At 38.3% G+C, this 25785-nt stretch overlaps 1 protein-coding gene across 1 annotated transcript; it reads right to left on the bottom strand.

The window, feature by feature from the left end:
• Positions 1-2339: 2339 nt before the first annotated feature.
• LOC118831287 (RNA-binding protein FUS-like) lies at positions 2340-4148 on the bottom strand. Its single transcript, XM_036738548.1, is given in 1 exon segment — positions 2340-4148. A coding segment is annotated over 1 exon segment (1653 nt). The 5' UTR covers positions 4093-4148; the 3' UTR covers positions 2340-2439.
• Positions 4149-25785: the final 21637 nt, after the last annotated feature.

Here is a 25785-nt window from a genome sequence, read left to right as displayed (position 1 = left end):
CAGATCTAAATAAATGGAAAAATATGAATTGTTCATGGTTAGGCCGAGCTAATATAATAAAAATGACAATTTTACCTAAATTAATTTATTTATTCAGTGCCATACCCATTGAACTACCAAAAATTATTTTATAGACCTGGATAAAATAATAACAAAATTCATCTGGAAGAACAAGAGGTCTAGCATGTCTAAGGAATTAATGAAAAGAAATGCTAGGGAAGGTGGCCTAGCCATACCAGATATTAAACTGTACTATAAAACAGCAGTCATCAAAACTACCTTGGACTGTCTGAAAAACAGAGTTGTGGAATAGGTTAGATACACAATACACAGAAGTCAACAACTGTAGCAATCCGTTCTTTGATAAACCCAAAAATTCCAGCTTCTGGGCTAAGAATTCACTATTTCACAAAAAAAAAAAAACTGCTGGGAAAATTGGAAAATGGTAGGGCAGAAACTGGTCATAGACCAATATCTTACAGCATATACCAAAATAAAGTCAAAATGCGTCCATGATTTAGGAATAAAGGCTGATACTATAAGCAAGTTGGTAGAGCAAGGAATAGTTTACTTGTCAGATTTATGGGAAAGGGAAGAATTCATGACACAACAAGAGATAGAGAGCATTACAAAATGCAAAATGGATAATTTTGATTATGTTAAATTGAAAAGTTTTTTATAAAAAAGCCAATGCAACAAAGATTAGGAGGGAAGCAGAAAATTGGGAAAAAAAATCTTTACAACTAGTGTCTCTGATAAAGGCCTTATCTCTAAAATATATAGGTAACTGAGCAAAACTTATATGAATACAAGTCATTCCACAATTGAGAAATGGTCCAAGGATATGAACAGGCAGTTTTCAGAGGAAGAAATTAAAGATATCTCTAGGCACATGAAAAAATGCTCAAAATCACTACTGATTAGAGAAATGCAAATCAAAACAACTCTTAGATACCATATCTCCCCTGTCAGCTTTGCTAACAAAACAGGAAAATGATAAATGCTGGAGAGGATGCAGAAAAATTGGAACATTGTTACACTGCTGGTGGAGTTGTGAACTGATCCAGCCATTCTGGAGAGCAATTTGGAGCTATGCCCAAAGGGCTATATAAATGTGCATACCCTTTGACCTAGCAATACCAGTTCTAGAGTTGTATCCCAAAGAGATCGTTCACACAAGTGAGAAAAGGATCCATATGTACAAAAATATTTATAGTGGCTCTTTTTGTAGTAGCAAAGAATTGGAAATCAATGGGATGCCTATCAATTGGGGGATGGCTGAACAAGTTGTGGTATATGAATATGATGGAATACTACTTTGCTATAAGAAATGGGGAAGATATGGACTTCATAATAACTTGGAAAAAAATACTTGATATAATGCTGAGTGAACACAGCAGAACTAGGAGAACATTATACACAATCACAGATATATGGATTCTGTGATGACTAACCTTGATAGACTTAGCTTAGACTTAGCTCTTCTTAGCAATACAAGGTTTAAAGACAACTCCAAAGGACTCATGAGGGAGAGAGACAACTACATGCAGAAAAAGAACTATGGGGACTGAATTCAGATTGCGGCAAACTGTTTGCTCTCCTTTTTTTCTCTTTTGTTTTTTTTTTTTTCCTTCTTTTGTTTTTGTTTTTGTTTGGTTTTGTTTCTTCTTTCTCATGATTCATTCCATTGGTAATAATTCTTCTTTGCAAGTTTACTATTGTGTAAATAAGCTCAATGTGAAGTTATATGTAGAAGATATATCAGATTCCATGCCATCTTGGGGAGGGAGAGGAGTTTGTGGGCAGGGAGGGGGGGTAAGAAAATCTGCAACTTAGGATCATGCAGAACTGAGTGTTGAAACTGATAATAAAAATCTTAATAAAAGTCCCAAAAAAAGAAATGGGACGATTGAAAGAGGTGAACTTTTCAACACTTAAAAAAAGAATGAATGTTACATCTCTACATCAGAAAAAGGAATCATTGTGTATCATCAAACACCAGAGGTGAAATAAAAAGTCTGTGTTTGAATCCAGCTTATTCTTTATACTAGCTATGTTATTTTAAAAGGTTTTTACACCATTTGATATCTTTGTTTCATTATTTGATATGTAAACAAATTACCCATCACAATCTTGCTGTGAGGCAAGTGCTTGGTGAAGTGCTATATGTTATTGCTCCCAGAAGCCCTCAGCTACATAATATGGGAAATATAGCTGTTCTGACTGTTGTTATCCCTAAAAGTTAGATAGATCATAATGCAATATAGAAGAAACACATACCAAATAATTAAAATTATTCTGACCCCCTTCCTTCCTTTCTTTTCCCTTTCTTAATATTCTTTTTTTTTAACTAAAACAATGGCATTTAATGGGAGCTGGGGGCATGGTTACAGTTACAAAGTCCGACACAAAACAAGGAGAGGGAACTGGGTAGGAAGGTTACAAAATAAAGGGACCAACAGCAGGGTCTGGAAGAAAAGATGGTCCAGAGATGCCTGAGCCAGGCTGATACGGCCTCTCCCGTCTGTCTTGTCTGTGTTCACCCCTTGAGTCCATCTTGCCAGGTCCAAAGCCACCTCTGTCCCCTCCACCCCGGCCCCCTCGGAATCCCCCACGGTCCCCGCCTCTGCCTCGGTACCCTCCACGGTCATAACCACCTCTGCCACCTCTCCAATCATCTCCGAAATTACCCCCCATATGAGAACCTCCAGGGCCCCCTCCAGGTCCATCAGGTTTAGGTGCCTTACACTGGTTACACTCGTTCCTCCAAGGAAAGTTCATATTCTCACATATGGGATTAGGGCACTTCCAGTCACCAGCTCGCTGCTGGCCTCCACCACCACCCCCTCCACTAGGGAATCCTCCTCGGCTACCACCACCACTGCCACCACCTCCAAAGCCTCCACGGCCCATAGGTCCTCCACGCCCACGGCCACCACGGCCATTGCCGCCGCCTCTGTTAAAGTCTGCTCTTCGTGTAGCAAAGGAGACTTTAATGGGGTTTCCAGAAAAATCTTTGCCATCAAACCAATCAATGGCTGCCTTGGCAGAAGGGGGGTCATCAAATGATACTGTAGCCTCTCCTTTCAGCTTTCCTGTCTCTCTGTCTGTATACAAGTTGATCATAGCCTGCCCAGTCTTCTTATTAGTCTTAATAATGCCAATTTGCTTGAAGTAATCTGCCACCGACTCAATGGTAACATTCTCACCCAAGCCTTGGACGAAGATGGTGTTATTATCAGAATTATCCTGTTCAGAGTCATGGCGTGATCCTTGGTCCCTGGGCTCACCAAATTTATTGAAGCCACCACGGTCACTTCCGCCCATGCCACCTCTGCCTCCACGGCCACCTCCACGACCTCTGGGCTCATAGCCACCACTGCTACGGTTGTAGCCACCGCCGCCGCCGCCACTGCTGCTGCTGCCGCCGCCGCCACTGCCGCCACCCCGTCCTCTTCCCCCTCGGTCCTGCTGGCCACCCCCATAGCTGCTGCTGCTACCACCTCCACTCTGGTCCTGACTGCCATAGCCACCACTTCCACTCATAGATGACTGATCTTGGCCATAGCTACCTCCACCACCCCCTCCGCTACCCCCACTGCTGCTGTTATACTGGTTCTGGCCTTATCCCTGAGGGGGATTGTAGGAGCTTTGTTGCTGTCCATAGGAGCTTTGTTGTCCACCCTAGCCAGACTGCTGACCATAGCCCCCACTCTGGGGCTGCCCATAGCCACTGCTCTGGGAGCTGCTACCATAGCTCCCTGAAGTGCTACTAGGGGCTGGCTGCTGGCTGTAGCCAGGATAGGATGATTGCTGACCATAAGAAGGCTGGGAACCCTGGCCGCTGCCATAGCCACTGGTTGAACCATATCCTTGAGGAGCTGACGGAGTACCGTAGCTGTTCTGGGTTTGTCCATAGGAGGAGCCATAGCTGCTCTGACCATAGCCTGAGGTATCAGCTGATTGGCCATAACCACCGTAGCTCTTTTGGCCATAGGGCTGACTGCTCTGTTGGGAATAGCCTTGTCCAGGCTGGGTAGGGTAAGCCCCATAGCTTTGTGTAGCCTGCTGAGTGTACTCGGTGGAGGCCATGTCCGCGCACGCGCACAACGGCTGCGGAGCAACAGAAAATAGAAGGCAGCCGACCGCCGACGCCTCGAGGACTCCCTTTTCTTAATATTCTATTTCATTTTCTTCCTTTCTCTTCCCTTCTGTTGTTTTCCCTGCCTTTCCCAGACATTCCTTTCTCTTCCCTTTTCTAAAAGAAGACATTTGGCTGGCTTCTTGGGAGGTGTGTATCAATCACACATTTCACTTTGCCTTAATATATTCACCCATGTTAGGTAGGCCTAGTTCCAGACATATAAAGGCAGGTTTTTGACTTGTTTATTTTCTATAACTATCAAATTATTCATTTTTTGCTGAAAGTAAAACTGGAGTAGTAATGCATTCCATTGTGCCTCAGAGGCGGTGCTCAATGATCATTCAGTTTCAGATAGCTAAATGGGTCATTAATACACACAAAAACAGTTCCCGTTCTTCACTGCCATGAATTCTATAACAAATGCAATTGTAGTTATTTGATTTTTATATATTTGTACATTTTCCATTTTAAACTTCTCCCATATAGTTGCTCTAGTTTCCTTTACATTTTTTTTAATTTAGAGTGATTACATGCTATGTGTTATATTTTTTGCAGTAATATTAAAATGAAAAATATTCTTGCTTTACAAAAATATCATAATTATATATATATATATATATATATATATATATATAATTATTATTAAAATCTGAAAGTTCCCCCACACCCCAGCTTTTCTGGGCATCTTTTAGATTAAATGAAAGTTATTCATTTTGGAATCTTCTTAGATATTTAAAAGCTTGAGACCTTTCCATCAAGTTAGATAACTTAGTTTTACAATAACAATACCCCTAAATAGTAAATAAGCTAATGTGTCTTGCAAAAACATCTGTAGGGCTACTAAAAAAATAAAAATTTCACATAAAACACAAAAAGAAAATCAATTTAAAACATTTTCATTCACTTCACAAGTGAAGGTGCATGTTAGAAGGTTTGAATTTCAATTTATTTAATGATATATTTGGTGAGAAAACTAGTTTACTACTTATCCTGCTGACTTTCTAGGCTAATAAATATAGATGCTAGATATTGAGGGAAGAATAATGATAAAATACATGCTGGTAATACTTTGTAAGACAGAGAGAGAGAGAGAGAGAGAGAGAGAGAGAGAGAGAGAGAGAGAGAGAGAGAGAGAGAGAGAGAGAGAGAACAAAATCCTGCTACAGGTTTTCTTCTCCCTCTTATCTGGATGAGAATACAGAATATCACTGGGATTAGATTTCCAGAAAAGAAAGTCAGTGGGAGATCAGAACAAGTAAGATACTACATTCTTCTAAGAACTATGATTCAGGTCTTGGCAGGTGCTACAGACCTTAGGGCTACAAATGCACCTTTATAGAGATAAATTGTTGTGACAAAAATCAGATTAATTAAGCATAATTCCTCTTAAAACTATGAGGAAAATGCTACCAAGAGGGAGGAAAACATGGAAAAAAGTAAGATACTAATGGCAGCTTACTTCACTTATAAAAGTTACTGGGTACAAGAGAAGAGGTGTCATAGAAATTGAAATATTGATTGAAAAGACTGGTCCCCTGAATAAAGATAGATACAAAAACATTCTATTTGCAGCCTGAAAAACCCCATTAAATCACAGGAATCACATGCTACAGAACAGGTGTTTTAAATCACAAACTTTGGATGTAAAGTGAAGTTATAGGAGCATGTTGATAATTTCCCATTGGCTGAGTGTGACTACAGTTTCCATGGCAATTCCACATGCATCTTGGTTCCTAAATACTCATCTCACTCTCAAAATTAAGTGGCAGTTACTGTTTGCACAAGAAACCAGAAAAAATGGATCATATTAACATCATCTGTTTAGCTGGGAATAGTAATAGGCACAATGGCAACTATGTGCTGACTTTGCTTACAACTTGATCCTGTTTGATGTAATCTACATTTATATATTATCTATGCCCTCCACAGAAATTCTACTCTATTCTATTCTATTCTATTCTACTCTATTTTATTCTACAATTCAGTAGAAAAATACCCATAGTGCAACGCTTTCTCATAATAGTGAGCTAGTGAGAGGAAAATAGTTCTATAACAGATAACTCTAATTACCGATTGGCTTTATTGTTGTGATTCATATTTTAAAATATTTGTAATAATATCAAATATCTTAAATTAGGTATATACCTGGTACTTTGTTATTACATCATTTCTTTTAAGGCCTGCCCTCAGATATCACAATTCATAATGCAGAATAGGAGGAGAAAATACAAAGTATTAATGAAATTAACAACCACACTCACAAGAAAAAGATAATATTATATCATCAAATTCATGTGTCTGTGTCTGTGTGTGTGTGTGTTTGTGTGTGTGTGTGTGTGTGTGTGTGTGTAGACAGCAGGCACATGGTGAGTTGAAAATGGAAGGATAATATCTTTAAAAAATAAATTAAATTAAAAACCTTGATCTCATGAGATTTGGCTTAAGGAGGGAATAATGTACACACTCATTTGGGTATCCAACCCTATGGCACAGTAGGGGGAAGGTGATAAGGAGGGGGTGAAGGAAAGTAGGGCAGATTGAGGGAGGACATAGTCAAAAGTAAACGTTTTTGAAAAGGACAGGGTCAAAGGAGACACCTGAATAAAGGTGGACAGGATAGGATGGAGGGAAATATAGTTAGTCTTTCACAACATGACGATTTTGGAAATATTTTACAGAATGATACATGCATAACCTATATTTAATTGGTTGCCTTCTGAAGGAGGGTGGGTGGGGAGGGAAAAGGGAGAGAATTTGGAACTTGGAATTCGTTTTTGAAACGAATGTTAAAATTGCTTTTTACATGCAAATGGGAAATAAGATATACAGGCACTGGGGTATAGAAATCTATCTTGCAATACAAGAAAGCAACAGGAAAGGGGAGAACGGGGGAAATGGAGTGATAGAAGGCAGGACAGACCAGGGAAAGGGGCAATCAGAATAAGTGCCATCTTGGGGTGGGGGGAAGGGTTGAGATGAGGAGAAAATTTGTAACTCAAATCTTGTGGAAATGAAAGTTGAAAACAAAAAATTATTTTATTAAAAAAAGAGTACACACATTTTTGTAGCCCTTTAGGCATAGCTCCAAACTGCTCTCCAGAATGGCTGGATCAGTTCACAACTCCACCAGCAATGTAACAATGTTCCAATTTTCCCACATCTTCTCCTGCATTTATCATTTTTCTGTTTTGTCGTGTTAGCCAATCTGACAGGAGAGGTGTGGTACCTAAGAATAGTTTTGATTTGCATTTGTCTAATCAATAGTGATTTAGAGCATTTTTTTTCATGTGATTATATATATCTTTAATTTCTTCCTCTGAAAACTGCTTATTCATATATTTTTACCATTTATCAATCGAGGAATGACCTATATTCCTATAAATTTGGTTCAGTTCCCTGTATATTTTAGAAATGAGCACTTTATCAGAGATACTGGTTGGAAATTTTTTTCCCCAATTTTCTGCTTCCCTCGTAATCTTGGTTGCATTGGCTTTGTTTTTACAAAAAAAAAAATCAATTTAATGTAATCAAAAATATCCATGTAGTATTTTTTAATGCTCTCTGTCTCTCATTTGCTCATAAATTATTTTCTTCTCCATAAATCTGACAGGTATGCTATTACTTGCTCTTCCAAATTGCTTATAGTATCATCCTTTTTATCTAAATCGTGAACCCAATTTGACTTTGTTTTGGTGTACAATGTAAATTATTGGTCTGTGCCTAGTTTCTGCTATTCTATTTTCCAGTTTTCCCAGCAGTTCTTGTGATATAGTGAGTTCCTATCCCAGAAATTGGAATCTTAGAGTTTATCAAGCAGTAGTTTACTATAATCATTGACTACAGTGTCTTGTGTACCTAATCTATTCCAGTGAACCATTACTCTATCTCTTAACCAGTAGCAAGTAGTTTTGATGATTACTGCTTTATAATACAGTTTAAGATCTGGTATGGCTAGGCCACCTTCCTTAGCATTTCTTTTTATTAATTCCCTTGATTTTCTGGACTTTTTGTTCTTCCAGATGAATTTTGTTATTATTTTTTTCTAGCTCTATAAAGCAATTCTTTGGTAGTTTGATTTATTTAATTTAATTTAGGTAAAATTTTCATTTTATTATATTACCTAAGCCTAACCACAAGGAACTGATGTTATTTTCATTTATTTACATACATTTATTTGTGTGAAGTGTTTTGTAATTGTGTTCATTTAGGTCCTGGATTTGTTTTGGCAGGTAGTCTCAAATATTTTATATTCTCTACAGTAAATTCAAATGGAATTTCTCTTTATATGTAATAGTGTGTGTGTATGTGTGTGTGTGTGTGTGTGTGTGTGTGTGTGTATGCGTATATGTAGATAGGTAGAGAGAGAGAAAGAGAGAGAGAGAGAGAGAGAGAGAGAGAGAGAGAGAGAGACATATTACCTTCAACTACCCTAATATTTGGAAAGGTCTCATGAGTGACAAATATCAACTTTCCATTTTGGAATGTAAACGAAACAGTTCCATTTTAGTAAGTACCTTATGACTTCTCTTTCTTTCCTATTTACCTTTTCATGATTGTCTTCATTCTTGTATTTCAAAGTCAAATTAGCTACTCATCTCTGTTTTTTTTTTCAAGAATGCTTGAAATTCTTCTATTTTATTGAAAACCCATATGGGGGGTGGGCAGAGCCAAGATGGTGGCTGGAAAGCAGGGACTTGCTTGAGCTCCCTGCCAAGTCCCTCCAAAAACCTATAAAAAATGGCTCAGAACAAATTCTAGAACATCAGAACCCACATAATAGCAGAGTGAAGCAGGGCTCCAGCCCAGGACAGCCTGGATGGTCCCTGGGTGAGGTCTATCATGCATAGAGCTGGGAGTGGAGGGGAGGGGATCCCAGCATGGGCTGCATGGACCAACCAGACCAGGGGCTGGGCAGAACAGGCCCTAGCACCCTGAATCCATGAGTTGTGGCAGTTACCAGACTTTTCAACCCACAAACACCAAAGATAACAGAGAAGAACTGCAGAAGCCACAAAGTAGTGGAGGAAAGCAGGGCTCCAGCCCAAGACAGCCTGGATGGTTGCTGGGTAAGGTCATTCGCACACAGACCTGGGAGCAGTGGGGAGTGGAGCACAGCTTGGGTGGTGGCAGGACCAAACAGACCAGGAGCTGGGCAGAACAGGCCCCAGCACCCTGAATCAGTGAGCTGTGCCAGTTACCAGACTTCTCAACCCACAAACACCAAAGACAACAGAGAAAGTTAGTGGTAAAAGCTGCAGGGAGTAAAAGGAGTTCACCATTCAGCCACCGCCCCAGGAGCAGCAGAGGTTGTACAGCTACAGAACTACAAAAGCAGTTGCTTCTGGCCCCAGGCCCACCTGGTGGGAGAAATTAAGTGGCAGATAGGAGCAGGAGTGCAGAGCCTGCTTAGGATCTGAGTCAGGTCCAGTTTGGTGGTTCTTAGAGAAGGAGGAGTGCTGGTGTGGCAGAGCTGGCTGTATAGGCATAGCTCTGAAAACAACAGTGCATCCCTTCAAGCTTGGAACAAAGTACTCTTTACTCTACAAGCAGTCATAACCTGATAAAAAACTCAAGGGTCAAGTAAGTTGGCTGGGAACATGGCCAGGCAGCAAAAACAGACTCAGATGCAGTCTCAGACATTAGAATCTTTCTTTGGTGACAAAGAAGACCAAAGCATACAGAAAGATGAAGTCAACAAAGTCAAAGAGCCTCCATCAAAAGCCTGCAAGAAAAAAAAGAACTGGTCTCAGGCCATTGAAGAGCTCAAAAAGGATTTGGAAAAGCAAGTTAGAGAAGTAGAAGAAAAAATGGGAAGAGAAATGAGAAGGATGTGAGAAAACCACAACAAAACAAGTCAATGACTTGCTAAAGGATACCCCAAAAATACAGAAAAAAAATACTGAAGAAAACAACACCTTACAAAATAGACTAACTCAAATGGCAAAAAGAGCTCCAAAAAGTCAATGAGGAGAAGAATGCCTTGAAAGGCAGAATTAGCCAAATGGAAAAGGAGGTCCAAAAGACCACTGAAGAAAATACTACCTTAAAAATGAAATTGGAGCAACTGGAAGCTAGTGACTTTATGAGAAATCAAGATATTATAAAACAGAACCAAAGGAATGAAAAAGTGGAAGACAATGTGAAATACCTCATTGGGAAAATCACTGACTTGGAAAATAGATCCAGGAAAGATAATATAAAATTTATTGGACTACCTGAAATCCATGATCAAAAAAAGAGCCTAGATATCAACTTTCAGGAAATTATCAAGGAGAAATGCCCTGATATTCTAGAGCCAGAAGGTAAAATAGAAATTGAAAGAATCTACCAATTGCCTCCTGAAAAAGATCCCAAAAAGACAGTCCTAGGAATATTTTGACCAAATTTCAGTTTTTCCAGGTCAAGGAGAAAACAATGCAAGCAGCCAGAAAGAAGCAATTTGAATATTGTGGAAACACAATCAGAATAACACAACACCTAGCAGCTTCTACATTAAAGTATTGAAGGGATTGGGATATGATACTCTAGAGGTCAATGACGCTAGGATTAAAACCAAGAATCCCCTAACCAGCAAAACTGAGTATCATGCTCCAAGGCAAAATATGGATTTTCAAGACAATAGAGGACTTTTAAGCTTTCTCAGTGGAAAGACCAGAGCTGAATAGAAAATTTCGCTTTCAAACACAAGAATCAAGAGAAGCATGAAAAGGTAAACAAGAAACAGAAATCACAAGGGACTTACTAAAGTTGAACTGTTTTGTTTACATTCCTACATGGAAAGATGATGTGTATGATTCATGAGACCTCAGTATTAGGGTAGCTGAAGGGAATATGCATATACATACATACATACATACATATACATATATATATGTATGTATACACACATACACACACACACACACATACACACACATATATATCAAGCCCTTCAATCACTCAGTGTGGAAGCTGCACGATCTAGTATTATCCTGATTGTGTTTCCGCAATACTCAAATGGTTTCTTTTTGCCCCCTTGCAGTATTTTCTCCTTGACCTGGAAACTCTGTAATTTGGTGACAATAATCCTAGGAGTTTTCTTTTGGGGATCTTTTTAAAGAGGTGATCGTTGATTCTTTCAATTTCTATTTTACCCTCTGGTTACAGAATATCCGGAGAGTTTTTCTTGACAATTTCTTGAAAGATGATGTCTAGGCTCTTTTTTTGATCATGGCTTTCACATAGTCCAGTAATTTTAAAATTCTCTCTCCTGGATCTATTTTCCAGGTCAGTAGTTTTTCACTGAGTTATGTCCCTTTGTCTTCCATTTTTTTTCATTCTTTTGGTTCTGTTTCATAATTTCTTGATTTCTCACAGATTTCTCACAGGCTTCCACTTGTTCCAATCTAAGGTTAAGGTGATATTTTCTTCATTGGTCTTTTGAACCTCCTTTTCCATGGCTAATTCTGCCTTATAAGGCATTGTTCTTCTCATTTTCTTTTTGGAGCTATTTGCCATTTGAGTTAGTCTGTTTTTAAGGTGTTTTTCTTCAGTATTTTTCGGTCCCCTTTAGCAAGCTGTTCACTTTTTTTTCATGATTTTCTTTTATCACTCATATTTCTCTTCCCAAGTTTTCCTCCTACTTGATTTTTCTAATCGTTTGTGCACTCTTCCATGGCCTGGGACCAATTCTTATTTTTCTTGGAGGCTTTTGATGTATGATCTTTGACTTTGTTGACTTCTTCTGGCTGTGTGTTTGAATCTTCTTTGTCACCAAGAAAGATTCCATACTCTGACTCCTTTTATGCTGCTTGCTCATTTTCCTAGTGAATTACTTGATTTTTGAGTTCTTCTCTGGGTATGATTGCTTCTAGAGTAGAGAGTGCTTTGCCCCAAGCTTCAGGGCTATTGAGCTGCTCTTTTCAGAGCTCCTTCTATTCTGAGGTCTGTGCTCTGCTCTGTGAGTGCAAGAACTCCTTTCTGCCATTTAACTACACAGAGGACTTCTTCTCCACAGCCACCATAGGCTCTGCCATACCACCAGTCCTCCTCTCTCAAGGACTGCCACCCACGAATGTGATTCAAATCTAATCAGGGCAAAGAAAGAGAACACTGCTTCAGTGCCTAAAAAAGATACCTGCACCCCTGTTCTCATGAGGTGTCTTATTCCTCTCACTATCTGTGGGTCTGATGATTCAGAAGCAGCCACCACTGCAGCTGCACCCATCTCCTCCTTTTTGGAGCTGGGGCCGGACCGCACACTCCTCTCACCTAGGTCCAATAGTTTTACTACCGACCTGCCAAGTTGTCTTTGGCATTTGTATGTTGAGGAGTCTGGAAACTGCCACAGATGCCAGTGATTCAGGCCTTCTGTATCAACAATCCAGCTAACAGCTTCTGTGGGGGTGTAAGATCCACCAACAACCAGCACCCAGAAAGTTGGCAGCACAGGTCCTTTTGATCTTCTTTACTTAAGGAAAGCAATGTTAAGGGGTTAACAATCTTACTTTAATCCAGCATGCAGATAACATCCATCCAGTTCAGGGGAAAAAAACCAGCACCCTGAATTACAGACCAAATACAATTCATCGTTATCAACAGCTGGGTGTACAGTTGGGAGCTCATTAGAATCCCAGAGTCACACACCACTCCTCACGTGGCTCAGAGCTCCAAGTGAGAACACTACCCTTTACTCTTATATATCTTGTTCAGGACCTGGAGGGCCCTGACCTCACCCAGGCTGGGCATGGAGAAGTTCTTCACCCCCAATATCACATCACATACAAATCAGTGGCTCCCAACTGTCTTGGTGCTGAGAAATACAAAAACATCCCACTTTATCTGCCCCATCCAACAAAGGCCAGAATTATTAAAGGTCAACAGCAAAAAGTCCCACCTTAATTACTATTACACCTGGCCTCTTTTGGCATGGCCCAGACTGGGATGTGCTCTGCTCCCAGCTCAGTGCTATAGACCCTTCCCAGAGACCATTCAGGCCATCTTGGGCAGGAGACTTGTTTCCCTATGTTATTTCATGGGTTCTATTGCTCTAGAATTTGTTTACAGTCATTTTTACAGGGATTTGGAGGGATTTGGGTGAGAGCTCAAGCAAGCCCTTGTTTTCATGCTGCCATCTTGACTCCACCCCCAAGGTGTGTACCCTTTGATCCTGCAATACTATATAAAGGGCTGTATCCCAAAGAGATCATACAAGTGGGAAAAGGACCAGTATGTCCCAAAATGTTTTAGCACCTTTTTGTGACAGCAAAGAATTGGAAATCAAGAGGATGCTCATCAATTGGGGAATGGCTGAACAAGTTGTGGTACATGAATGTAATGGAATACTCTTGTGCTATAAGAAATGAGGAGAAGATGGACTTCAGAATAACCTAGAAAGACTTATATAACCTGATGTTGAGTGAAGGGAGCAGAACCAGGAGAACATTGTACACTACTTGCCCATAGATAGTAAGTTTCAGAGACAGGATCTGAATCCAAGCACTTATGACTTCAACATTCCTTTTTTAAGTGAGCAACATAGGACTAAAAAAATTGGTGATTCACTCTTGATTTCTTGAAATCAGATTTGCTTTGGGGTATACAATTACCTTTACTTGATTAACCCAACAAGATGTTTGCTTTGCTGGTAACACTGATAATTAAATCAATTTTGGTAATTCCACTAAATAAATTAGGAAATTTCTTTCAAGCCATCTGAACCTTTCACTACTTCATTCAAATTTCCTGCATTTGTTTTGGGAGATTTCTGAAATGGTAAAGTTATATTAAGGTTTGGTATGTTATATTAAGTGTGAACTTTGTCAAAATATTCAATCAGAAGTATGTATAACAGCAAAAAAAAATGTAGTGCTTAGAACATAGTATGCATTGCACAAATGCTTGTTGATTATGCCAATAGCAACACGCATTTAAAGAACACATTGTTTTGTTTTTTCATCCAATGTAATTTAAATTCCATATTTCTTAAATTTCTCCAGTGTCTAATGGACTGAGAAAGATTCCATGGATAGTAAAAAAAATTACAGTATCTGTCCTCAAGGAGCTTATAAAGTCTGGGAGCATATACCAATCCACATACATAGATACTGAAAATTTCCAAAGTGTATACCAAAGAGATGGCAAAGGACAGGGGGAATGCTAGCATTTGTATTGGGAGAGCCCTCACATAGTCAAAGCATTTGTGTTGAATTTTGAAATGAGCGAGGTATACTCCTGACTACCACTAATATGACTCTGTCCCTGTGAATTCCAAATACTATTCAGATGTTCATAGAGCCATGGTTCTAGAGCATAGAGTTCATATAATTCAATCTCACAATTTCACAGATGAGCAAATTGAGGCACATTTTGAATTTATATTGTATTCATAATCTAATTTTAATTTTCTATTAAATGAGTTGTCCAATGTCAGATAAGTGAGTAAGGTGTAGAACTGGAACCACATACTACACTATCATTTCACATTCTTTGGTTATACTAAGAGCTTCTCAGAAGTTTCATTATTTGTAAGGAAATACATTTTTATTTTCTTTTTGGTCATTTCATATACTATTATAAAATTAGTTTGCATATTGAAAGTTAGCTTTCTTTAGATTTGTTACCTTGCCTTAAGGAGTTGGTATCTTCTTTTGTTAAGAATTTCCAAACAAACGAACTCCAGACACCATCAATCTTGGTTTTTCTTGTGTCCCAGATAAGGTCTTGGATACAAAGTTAATAAATGAGATGATTAAGGCATTTAAAACAAAGCAATACACTTTAGCTTTATGATGAGCTTGGAGTCCCTTAGGGATATTCAAAAATGTGACACACAGAGAAAATTTCCAATTTCAGCAGTTTTTCATGTGTAAAAAGACCACAGTTAGCACACTTGGCAAAATGAGCAGAGGCACTTTCACTACTGACTGATGAAGACAATCACAGCATGTGTTGTCTTCCAGTGAACCTTATATGTATCCCATATGGAAGCAGGTATGAAAAGCACCTTCATCCTTAAGCAATTATGCCCTTCCTCTTTATTCCAGTAATTCAGTAGAATCCCAGGGATTCTTAAAAAGCAAAATGAGATTTCTTTTTAAATCAGCATCAGTTATCGTGCAATCTGCCTTATTTTTCTGTATCCATCTTCTCTTTTTGGAAACTTCTTAATTGATGAATGAGGACTTTATCAAGCTTGGCAGGAGTCGTTATGTCTGTGATTTTCCTTGAAATGTATCTGTCATGCAGTTCAAAATTGAATAGCCAGTTTTGGGCCTAACCAGAGACATGGGACTGACTTAAGGCACTCTGAAGGGAATGAATGATTAATGCAGTTTATAGACAGAATAGTGCTTCCTCTGTCTCATGTGCTTTTTGTATGTAATCTCCAGTGGTTCAAGTTTGGATGGATCTAATGAAAAAAGACTGGATGTTTTCCACCTTCTCTTCAGAGCATGCTGTACGATTTATCCACTGACAAAATGTGCTAATGAAATGTCACCTTGGACAGCTTGCTTGAGGATTGATGGGCTGAAAGTTTTTCACTTTATTTAACTTTTTCGGGAAAAATGAATAAGTCCTCCAAACTCTGTATGATACAGAGATCCATTATGGTTTCCAACACAGGAAAATGTAGCTGTGCTGGTGATGGAATAAGAAGCAATTGCAACAAACTGAGGATGAGAATGAGATAAACAAATAAATGTAAAGCTAAAAGTATATGACTTTATGAAGGCCCCAATCTCCAAATTATCATCTTGTTCCAAAACTTTTAAGGCTTTTCCAAATTAAAAAACGTGTGATGATTCTGTATGAAATAATGTCAGCCAGAGAAAAAAACAAAATAAAAGCAAGAGCACAGAGCAGTCAACCACAATGCTGTTTATCTGTTCTCTTTGCCAGCATTTCTTGAATCCAAACAGTGGATCTTGTCTCTTCATTCCAGAATAGTTTAAAGTTTCTTGTTAAGTCCTAGCTCACACAAATCCTCCTAATGTAAAATCAATGGTTCATAGACAGAGCCAAGGAAAAATGAAAATCAAGACAGAGGATCAGGATGTGGGAGGGATGGAAACAATGTGCTTATTCAAGAAGTCTGTTGACAGAAGTAAAAATACGAAGAAACTAACTGGACCAGTGCTCATAACATTCAGAAATGAATCCCAAATGTGAAGACAAAATTAGACTCTTAAGAAAAGGAGTAATGATTGTGCATTCCAGGAAGGAATAGGAAGAATGAGCTTGTTCAAAATAACACCTCTCTATCTGTCTCTCTCTGTCTGTCTCTCTCTGTGTCTCTGTTTCTGTGTCTGTCTAGCTCTCTCTTGGTTACTCTCTCTGTCTCCCTGTCTCTGTCTTTGTCTGTCTCTGTCTCCGTCTCTGTCTTTCTCTGTCTCTGTCTGTGTTTGTGTGTGTGCGTGAGTATGTGTGTGTCTCTCTTTTTCTCTCCACTGTAATTATTAGAAATTTGTCTTTAAGAATATGACAATTTGGTGATTAAATAATAAAGAAAAATTAGCTTTGAGAGACAGAGACGTAGGAGAGACAAAGATAGCTCTTCTAATGATTTTGCAGTCTGAAATGTTAGTCTGGGGGAAATAATCAGTAATTATTAAAGTAGTTAGCCATAGCTCTAATTATTAGTAAAATGTCAAGAAGAGATGTAATGCCTCATCCTACAGTGATGGTTTGTGGATGGGGAAAGGGAGAAGTAGTAAAAAGAACAGTGAAGAAAGGGCAAGTGATATTGTGAAGGTCCTGAAACTATGACTTCATTCTCATAGTGACTTTCAGTTTATTGATATTTCCTTATAATCCTGGTCCCATTAGCCATGTTCAGCCTCTACTTTTCTTGTTACATAATGTGAGCAGGATTTGTCAGCAATTATATGCTCATCTTTCTCTATCCATCATTTGGTTCTCACTCTTCCTAAACCTTAGGTCATCTCATCATCTGTTTTCTTTGATTCAGGTATAGTACCAGAGAGTAGTACCATTATTTTGAGAACTCCTTGTGTGGAAATTCACTTCACCAATGTAGATTAGTAGTAGTAGTAGCAATAGTAGTAGTTACAGTAGTTGGAGGGTAGTGGAGGTGATGGTGATGGTAGTAGTAGTAAACCACGTTTATATAGCACTTTAGGGTTTTACAAAGAAATTTATTAAACCTCTGAAAGGAGGTCCTGAAATACCCACAAGAAATTTGCTCAGGAAGGCTGATACTGTAAACAAATGGAGGACTTCATGACCAAACAAGAGACAGAGAACATTACGAAATGTAAAATGAATAATTTTGGTTACATTAAATTGAAAAGATTTTGGAAAAGCAAAGTTAATGCAACCAAGATTAGGAAGGAAGCAGAAAACAGGGAAAGAATTTTTACAACTAGTATCTCTGGTGGAGCAGAAACAAGATGATGGGTGGAAAGCAGGGACTTGCTTAAGCTCTCCCCCAAATTCCTCTAAACACCTGTAAAAAATGCCTCTGAACAAATTCTAGAGCCACAAAACCCACGAAATAGCAGAGGGAAGCAGGGCTCCAGACCAGGAAAGCCTGGATGGTTGTGGTGAAGGGTCATGGAGCTGGGAGTGGAGCAGAGCACAGCCCAGCATGGGCTATGCCAGGACCAACCAGACTGGGAGCCAGGCAGAACAGCCAGTAGGGCCCTGAGTCATTGAGCTGCGGCAGTTACCTGACTTCTCAACACACAAAAAACAAACATAACAGAAAAGGTTAGTGGAAAAACTGCTAGAGTGAAAGGAGTGTGTGGTTGGCCCTACCCCAGGGGTGTGGAAGTGGTGCAGCTATGGAGCTGCTTCCAGAGCTCCAGGTGTGGTTGCTTTCAGCCCGAGGCCCATCCTGTGGGAGGAATTAAGCTATGGATAAGAGTAGGAGTGCAGAGCCTGTTTGGATCTGGGTAAAGGTATGGGTTGGTGGTTCTTGTGGGTGAAGGAGTGCTAGTGCGGCAGAGTTTGCTGTGCAGAAGTATCTCTGAAAACAGCAGCACAGACCCTTAACCTTGGGAGAAAGTACTCTCTACTCTACAAGATTCATAGGCTGACAAAAAACTCAAGGGTCAAGTAGTTGGCTGGGAACAGGAAGAGGCAGTGAAAACAGATTCAGATTCAAACACAGACTTGGGAATCTTTCTTTGGTGTCAAAGAAGATCAAAAAGTACAGCCAAAAGAAGTCAACAAAGTCAAAGAGCCTACAACAAAATCCTCAAAAAAATATGAATTGCTCTCAGGCCATGGAAGATCTCAAAAAGGGTTTGGAAAAGCAAGTAAGAGAAGTAGAGGAAAATGGGGAAGAGAAATGAGAGTGATGCAAGAAAATCATGAAAAACAAGTCAATGACTTGCTAAAGGAGACCCAAATAATACTGAAGAAAATAACACCTTAAAAAATAGATTAATTCAAATGGCAAAGGAGCTCCAAAAAGCCAATGAGGAGAAGTATACCTTGAAAGGCAGAATTAGTCAAATGGAAAAGGAGGTCCAAGAGACCACTGAAGAACATACTACCTTGAAAATTAGATTGGAACAAGTGGAAGCTAGTGGCTTCATGAGAAATCAAGATATTATAAAACAGAACCAAAGGAATGAAAAAGTGGAAGACAATGTGAACTATCTCTTTGGAAAAAACACTGACCTGGAGAATGGATCCAGGAGAGATAATTTAAAAATTATTGGACTACCTGAAAGCCATGATCCAAAAAAGAGCCTAGATATCATCTTTCAAGAAATTATCAAGGAAAATTGTCCTGATATTCTAGAGCCAGAGGGTAAAGTAGAAATTGAAAGAATCCACCGATTGCCTCCTGAAAAAGATCCCAAAAAGAAATCTCCTAGGAATATTGTTGCCAAATTCCAGAGCTCCCAGATCAAGGAGAAAATACTGCAAGCAGCCAGACAGAAACAATTTGAGTATTGGGGAAATACAATCAGGATAACACAAGATCTAGCAGCTTTCCCATTGAGGGATCAAAGGCCTTGGAATATAATATTCTGGACGTCAGAGGAGCTAGGATTAAAACCAAGAATCACCTAACCAGAAAAACTGAGTACAATGATCCAAGGAAAAATATGGACTTTCAATAAAATAGAAGACTTTCAAGCTTTCTCAGTGAAAAGACCAGAGCTGAATAGGAAATTTGACTTTCAAATACAATAATCAAGAGAAGCATGAAAAGGTAAACAAGAAAGAGAAATCAAAAGGGACTTACTAAAATGGAGCTGTTTTGCTTACATTCCTACATGGAAAGATGATGTGTGGAATTCATGAGACCTTTCTCAGTATTAGGTTAGTTGAAGGGAATATATATATATGTGTGTGTGTGTGTGTGTGTGTGTGTGTGTGTGTGTATGTATGTGTGTGTAGACAGAGGGCACAGACGGAGTTAAATATGAAGGGACGATTTCTGAAAAACAAAATAAAATAAAATGATGAGAGAGGAATATATTGAGAGAGGGAGAAAGGGAAAGATAGAATGTGGTAAATTATCTCACATAAAAGTGGCAAGAAAAAACAGTTCATTGGAAGGGAAGAGGGGCCAGGTGAGGGGGAATGAGTGAATCTAGCTCTCATCAGATTTCGCATGAGGAGGGAATAACATACACACACAATTGGGTATCTTGCCCCACATGAAAGTAGGGAGAAGGGGATAAGAGAGGGGGGGGATGATAGCAGGGAGGGCAGATAGGGGAAAGAAGTAATCAAAAGCAAACACTTTTGCAAAGGCACAGGGTCAAGGGAGAAAACTGAATAAAGGGGGGCAGGATAGGATGGAGGGAAATATAGCTAGTCTTTCACAACATGGCTATTTATGGGAGTGTGTTGCATAATGATACATGTGTGGTCTATGTTGAATTGTTTGCCTTCTTAGGGAGAGTGAGTGGAGAGGGAAGAGGGGAGAGAATTTTGAATTCAAAGTTTTAAAAGAAGATGTTCAATAAAAAAGTTGTTTTTGCATGCAACTGGGAAATAAGATATGCAGGCAATGGGTTACAGAAATCTGTCTTGCACTACAAGGAAGTAAAGAGAAAGAGGATAAGGGGGGAAGTGGGGGTGATAGAAGAGAGGGCAGACTGGGGAAAGGGGCAAACAGAATACATGTCATCTTGGGTGGGAAGAGGGTAGAGATGGGCATAAAATTTGTAACTCAAAATATTGTAGAAATGAAGGTTGAAAACTAAAAACAAATTTAAAAAAGAAAACTGAAAATAAATAAATTTAATATTAAAAACATAAAATTGCTCAGGAAGGGGAAAACAGATCATCCAGCACAAGAAATCAGAAGCTTTATGTGTTGCCCCATTACTTTTGCACTGTCTAGAGCATGGAATCTTATTGCTGTGAAAGTGGTCATGGTCAGGGTAAATCATTAGTAAATTAAAGTTAAATTAATTAATTAAAGAAATCTTTCCTTGGTTCTGTGCTGTTTTAAGATTATTTTCAGTGACCAAGATGAAGGCATAGGTCAGCATATACACATGCTGGATGACAGAATCAGTAAACAGAAAGATCTTCCGAAGCTAAAACTATGACCTAAATCTAATGAGATGGCTTTTTCTCCCAGGGGACGGTTTTTGAACTGGGATTTGACCGACTCTTACTTTGATGCAGATAAGCAGCTATGCTTTACCTTTCTGCCTTAGAAAGTTCCCTGAGGCATTGAGACATTGTGACTTGACTGAGATCACATAGTTAATATGGGTCAGAGACTCATCTTGAACCCAGGTTTTCCTAACTCCAAGCCATGCTACTTGTCAAAATAGAATTCAGTAAAGTTAACTTTTAAGCCCAATACTTGGGTTTTGTTGTAGAATTCTCTCAACTAAAAGGAATGAAAGCTCTTTTTAGAGGTGTACCCGAAATAATTGTCAAAATGGATTGGTCAAAGTGCTCAAAGTGATCTTCCTAAAGATCAGTTAGGAAGTAATCGCCCTAAAGATCAATTAGGAAATGATTGCTAGCTGACTGATGAGGAGTGATTCTTCACACTTCTTCTTATGTATTTCAAGTAAGCAAAGTTTCCTGAAACCCTAAAACCATCAGAAAGTCTGAACAAATCATGCTCCTACTCAGTGAACACCAAAGGCTCCCTAGTATGTCCAGAAACCAGAAATAAAATAATATGGTTCATATTCCAAGCCCTTTATAATCTGCTCTCCCCTACCATTTCTTGTCTTCTTACCTGTTTTAACTCCTTTTTCCATCTCACACACATACACTTGTTATTCTTCCAACAAGATAGTCCATTTCCAGACTCTGGACATCTTCACAGACAGCCTCCAACCCCACCCCACCCCTTACCTTGAATGCTTTAACTCCTCTTCTCCACTTCCCAACTTCTTTTTCTTCTGTCAATTCCCAACTAAAATTCCATCTTCTACAGGAAGCTTTTCACTGTCCCTCTTAATGCTAGTACCTTCTCTCTAGTGACTATTTCCCAGTTATCTTGCGTATAGCTTGGTAGTACATACTTCTTTGCACGGGAGCAAGTACTGTCATTTACTTTTATGTGTATCCCTACCATTTACCACAATGCCTGATGTATAATAGGTATGTAATAAACTTTTACCCCCCGACTGGTTGACTGGTAAAGAGTAATTCTTCCCATCTATTTTCAATGTATTTCAAGTAAGCAAAGCTTCCTGAAACTGTAAGATTATCAAAAGCCTACAGTGAATCTGTCCATTTATTCTGCATTATTTGATAAGTAATGAAAAGGGATCATGGTGTTTCCTATCCAAAGTCTAGGACAACAGTGTGCTACCTTAAAGGGAGACAATAATAAAAGTTGTTTCAATGCCTGAGTTTGATTCCTGGGTTTCCCATACTGGGAGAGCTGGTACTGCTTCTTGCTAAAACACTACTTTTTATTTACTTGGTATAAAATTTTAACACATATGAGTACATGCTAAATTCAATAAAGCATACTCTTCTTGATGGAAGGAACTTTTTTATTTTTGTTTTTGTATCTTTAACACTTAGCACAGCACCTGGCACATGGTAGGCACCACGTTTCTTAATAGACACTTGCTCAGTTCTACTCAGTCTGATTTGATTCTCATACTGACCTTCAGCCTCTTAATGATTCCTTATTTTCCCAGTTCATTATCCATATTTTGGGTTCACTTTCATCACTGCAAGAGCAAAGTAAGCTTTTGGACAATATACACATCTAAGTGTTTCTAGTCTTTTTAACCTTTTATAACTTGGTCCTCATTATTATGAAACCTTGCAGCATCTCATCTGCCTTCTTTGGTTCACATTCAGTACAGGAGAACCAAACATATGTTCTAGAAAGTCACAATATCATATCTGTTGTATCTACTAATGTCTAGTTATTTCTGTTCAATATTAGTTCCCAAAGTTCACAAAGGATTATTCATGATGACTTTTGCCAAAGATGGCACAAAAAAGGTTGCAACCAAACACAGATTTCCTGAAAATTTTCCCAGCAAAGATAAAAAAAAATTCTCCAGATAAATCACAGGTTCAATAAAAACAAAGATAAAATGCCAATAAATTCTTTCATTAAGTCTAGGGCTACACAATCAACAATGCAAAGTCTATGGAAATTCTGGTAAAGAATATGCCAGGAGTGTTTGGAGACAACACAATTTCCTATTATTGAGGTGTGAAGCCAGTGGGATCTCAGCTGTGGATTTTCAGAACCACAGAAAAAGACAAAGATAACTCCTTGTAGGTGACTTCTACAAGAGAGAGAGGGGCCAAATGGCCGCTTGCCAAGGAACCTCAAGAAGGCCTGAATCACATGTAATCTCTGGTCTGTGGGATCAAGCCAGCAAATATTAGAGAGCAAGGCAGAAATACCCCCAGGCATCCTTGATGCAGTGAGTGTTCCTCTAGAAAGCCTCAAGACAACTTGATCCTTAATTAGGATCTATGGGGTTGCATCAGGAGACAAAGCTAGCAAGCATGTAGATGCAGAAATATCCATGGCAACCTATGCCTCAAGGATGCCTGTAGCCAATGTAATTTATCTGTCAAAGGCATGCAGCAGGAGAGAGTCAATTCCTAAATATCAATACTTTGTGCCAGAAACAAAGCACTATAGGCTAGCTGACGCATTAGACCACCAAGGCAGAAGGTGGGCCTGATAAAAGTTCTGGTCCAACTCATTATTACATATAAGGATTGTAGAAAAAATAGGAAAGGAAAACCAGGTCCCTGACACCCAATTCTGAACTGATGCAGGGTAGCAAAGGTAATGGCTTAGCCATCAAGACTATAAAAAGAACCAACTTTGGCCCAACCACGCCATCTAAAAGAGTGGCATAAATATTGCTTCTATCATTCTTTGAAATTCCTTTACAAACTGTGAATGGGTCAGTTTCATACCCTTTAGAATCTGCAAATAGGTCACCAAAGGAATGAGCCACGCAAGGTTTCACACCCTTTACAAGCTGTGAATGCAACTATTAATATCTCTGTTACTCAATTGATAAGAACCTCATCCCATCCACAACAACACCTAATTTCACAAGATTGTTTAAAGGCAGATTAGATAATGAAATAATACCAATATTCTTGTATATGCATATATACATGCATATACATATGTGAGTATATACATAGGTAAGCATGTGTGTATAATATATATATATATATATATATATAATATATGTATACACATGCACACACACATATATACGTTTGTGTATATACATATAGATGTGAGTGTATAGGGAGGGGTGTGTGTGTGTGTGTGTGTGTGTGTCTCTGTGTGTGTGTTCTGAACGGCATAGTGTACTGGCATAGGGAAAGCTAATCAACCTCAGGGAGAAACAGAAAGCAACACTTTAATAGTTGGAGACTCCATTGTGTCCCTTTCAGATATATACAAATCTTTTAAAAATGAAAAAAAAAACCACAATAATTTAAGGACATTAATCAAATTTTATAAATGCTAATCATGATAGGCATTTAATTATAATGGAATAAGAATTGAAAGACATAAATTTCTTGGATTTGCATGATAACTGTTCTAGGGCACGTTCATAAACATGTAAAATTTAATGTACACTTAAAAAATAAGTGTAGCAAATATTCACAATTTCATTTAAAACTTCTGTTCTTTATACATAAAAATGTTCATTAAAAAATTAAAGACACTTGTGGGTCTTCAGTACAAAACAATGAAGGTCATTTACAAAGAGAGGTGAAACACATAAGCATTAATGCAGTCATTAAATGAAAACAGGCTATTAAAAGCCAGTGGAAGGTATAAGATCTTTAACACTGAGATTTAATTTTGGGGCGGTTGAAGTGAAACAGGTAGGCAAAGTGAGATTTTTTTTTCAGTCATCAAGTAATTATATTTTTCTCCTCACATATCATTACCATCAAAACCCAGTTGGAATAAAGTGAAAAATTCAATTTAAAATAATTTTAAAATGGAAAAAATAAGTTGTTTACCTACCAAAATGCATCGAGGAACTATATGAATATAATTGCAATATACCACTTATGGGATAAGGTCAGACAAATAATGGTAGATAAATTAATTGTAAAAGGATAGGTTGAATTGGCATAATATAAAGATATTATGTTTTCTTAATATATTTACTTAGTGCCATGGCAATCAATCTACCAAGATATTATATTATATAGCTAAAAATTAAATAGGAAAATTGTTCTGGAAGAATAGGATTCTTTTTTGTGGATGTTTTGGTTTGTTTTTGGGGGGAGGCAGTTAGAGTTAATTGACTTGCCCAGGGTCAATGCAACTACTAGGTGTCTGCAACCAAATTTGAACTCAGGTCCCACTGACTCCATGGTCAGTGCTGTTACCACTGTGCCACCTACTTGTCCCAAAGAATAACATTCTTAAGGGAAATATTGGGAAGAAAAATTGGTCTAGCATTAATAGAACTGCAACTATACTGAAAATTAACATTTTCCAAACAAATGAGATTTTAAGATGACATTTCAAGGTCAGATTCAATAAATAGTATATCATTGTGGGGGGAGGGTAGAAATGGGGAAAAAATTTGTAATTCATTCTCTTGTGAAAATCAATGCTGAAAACTAAAAATATTTTTAGAAATGTAATAAAAAATTTAAAAAACCAAACAACAAAAAAGTTACTGTAGACACCATAAAATATTTGGGAGTCTACCCGCCAAGACAAATCCAGGACCTATATAAATGGAATTACAAAACATTTTTTCACACAAATAAAGTCAGATCTAAATAAGTGAAAAAAAGATCAGTTGATTGTGGTTAGGTCAACCTAGTATAATAAAAATAATAATTTTACCTAAATTAATTTACAAATTCAGTTCCATACCAATTAAACTACCAAAAAATTATTTTACAAAGCTGGATAAAATAATAACAAAATTCACCTGGAAGAACAAGAGGTCCAGAATATCTAGGGAATTAATGAAAAGAAATGCTAGGGAAGATGGCCTAGCCATACCAGATATTAAACTGTACTGTAAAGTAGTAGTCATTAAAACTACTTGGGACTGGCAAAGAAACTCTGCCATCGTGTCTCTGCCCCTTGAATAGGTTATTCTTGGTTTTAATCCTAGCTCCTTTGATCTCTGGAACATCATATTCCAAGCCCTGTGATCCCTTAATGTAGAAGCTGTTAGATCTTGTATTATTCTGATTGTGTTTCCATAATA

The sequence above is a fragment of the Trichosurus vulpecula genome, chromosome 9, assembly GCF_011100635.1.
Source record: "Trichosurus vulpecula isolate mTriVul1 chromosome 9, mTriVul1.pri, whole genome shotgun sequence".
NCBI lineage: Eukaryota > Metazoa > Chordata > Mammalia > Diprotodontia > Phalangeridae > Trichosurus > Trichosurus vulpecula.
This window is presented reverse-complemented; position numbering and strand designations above follow the sequence as displayed.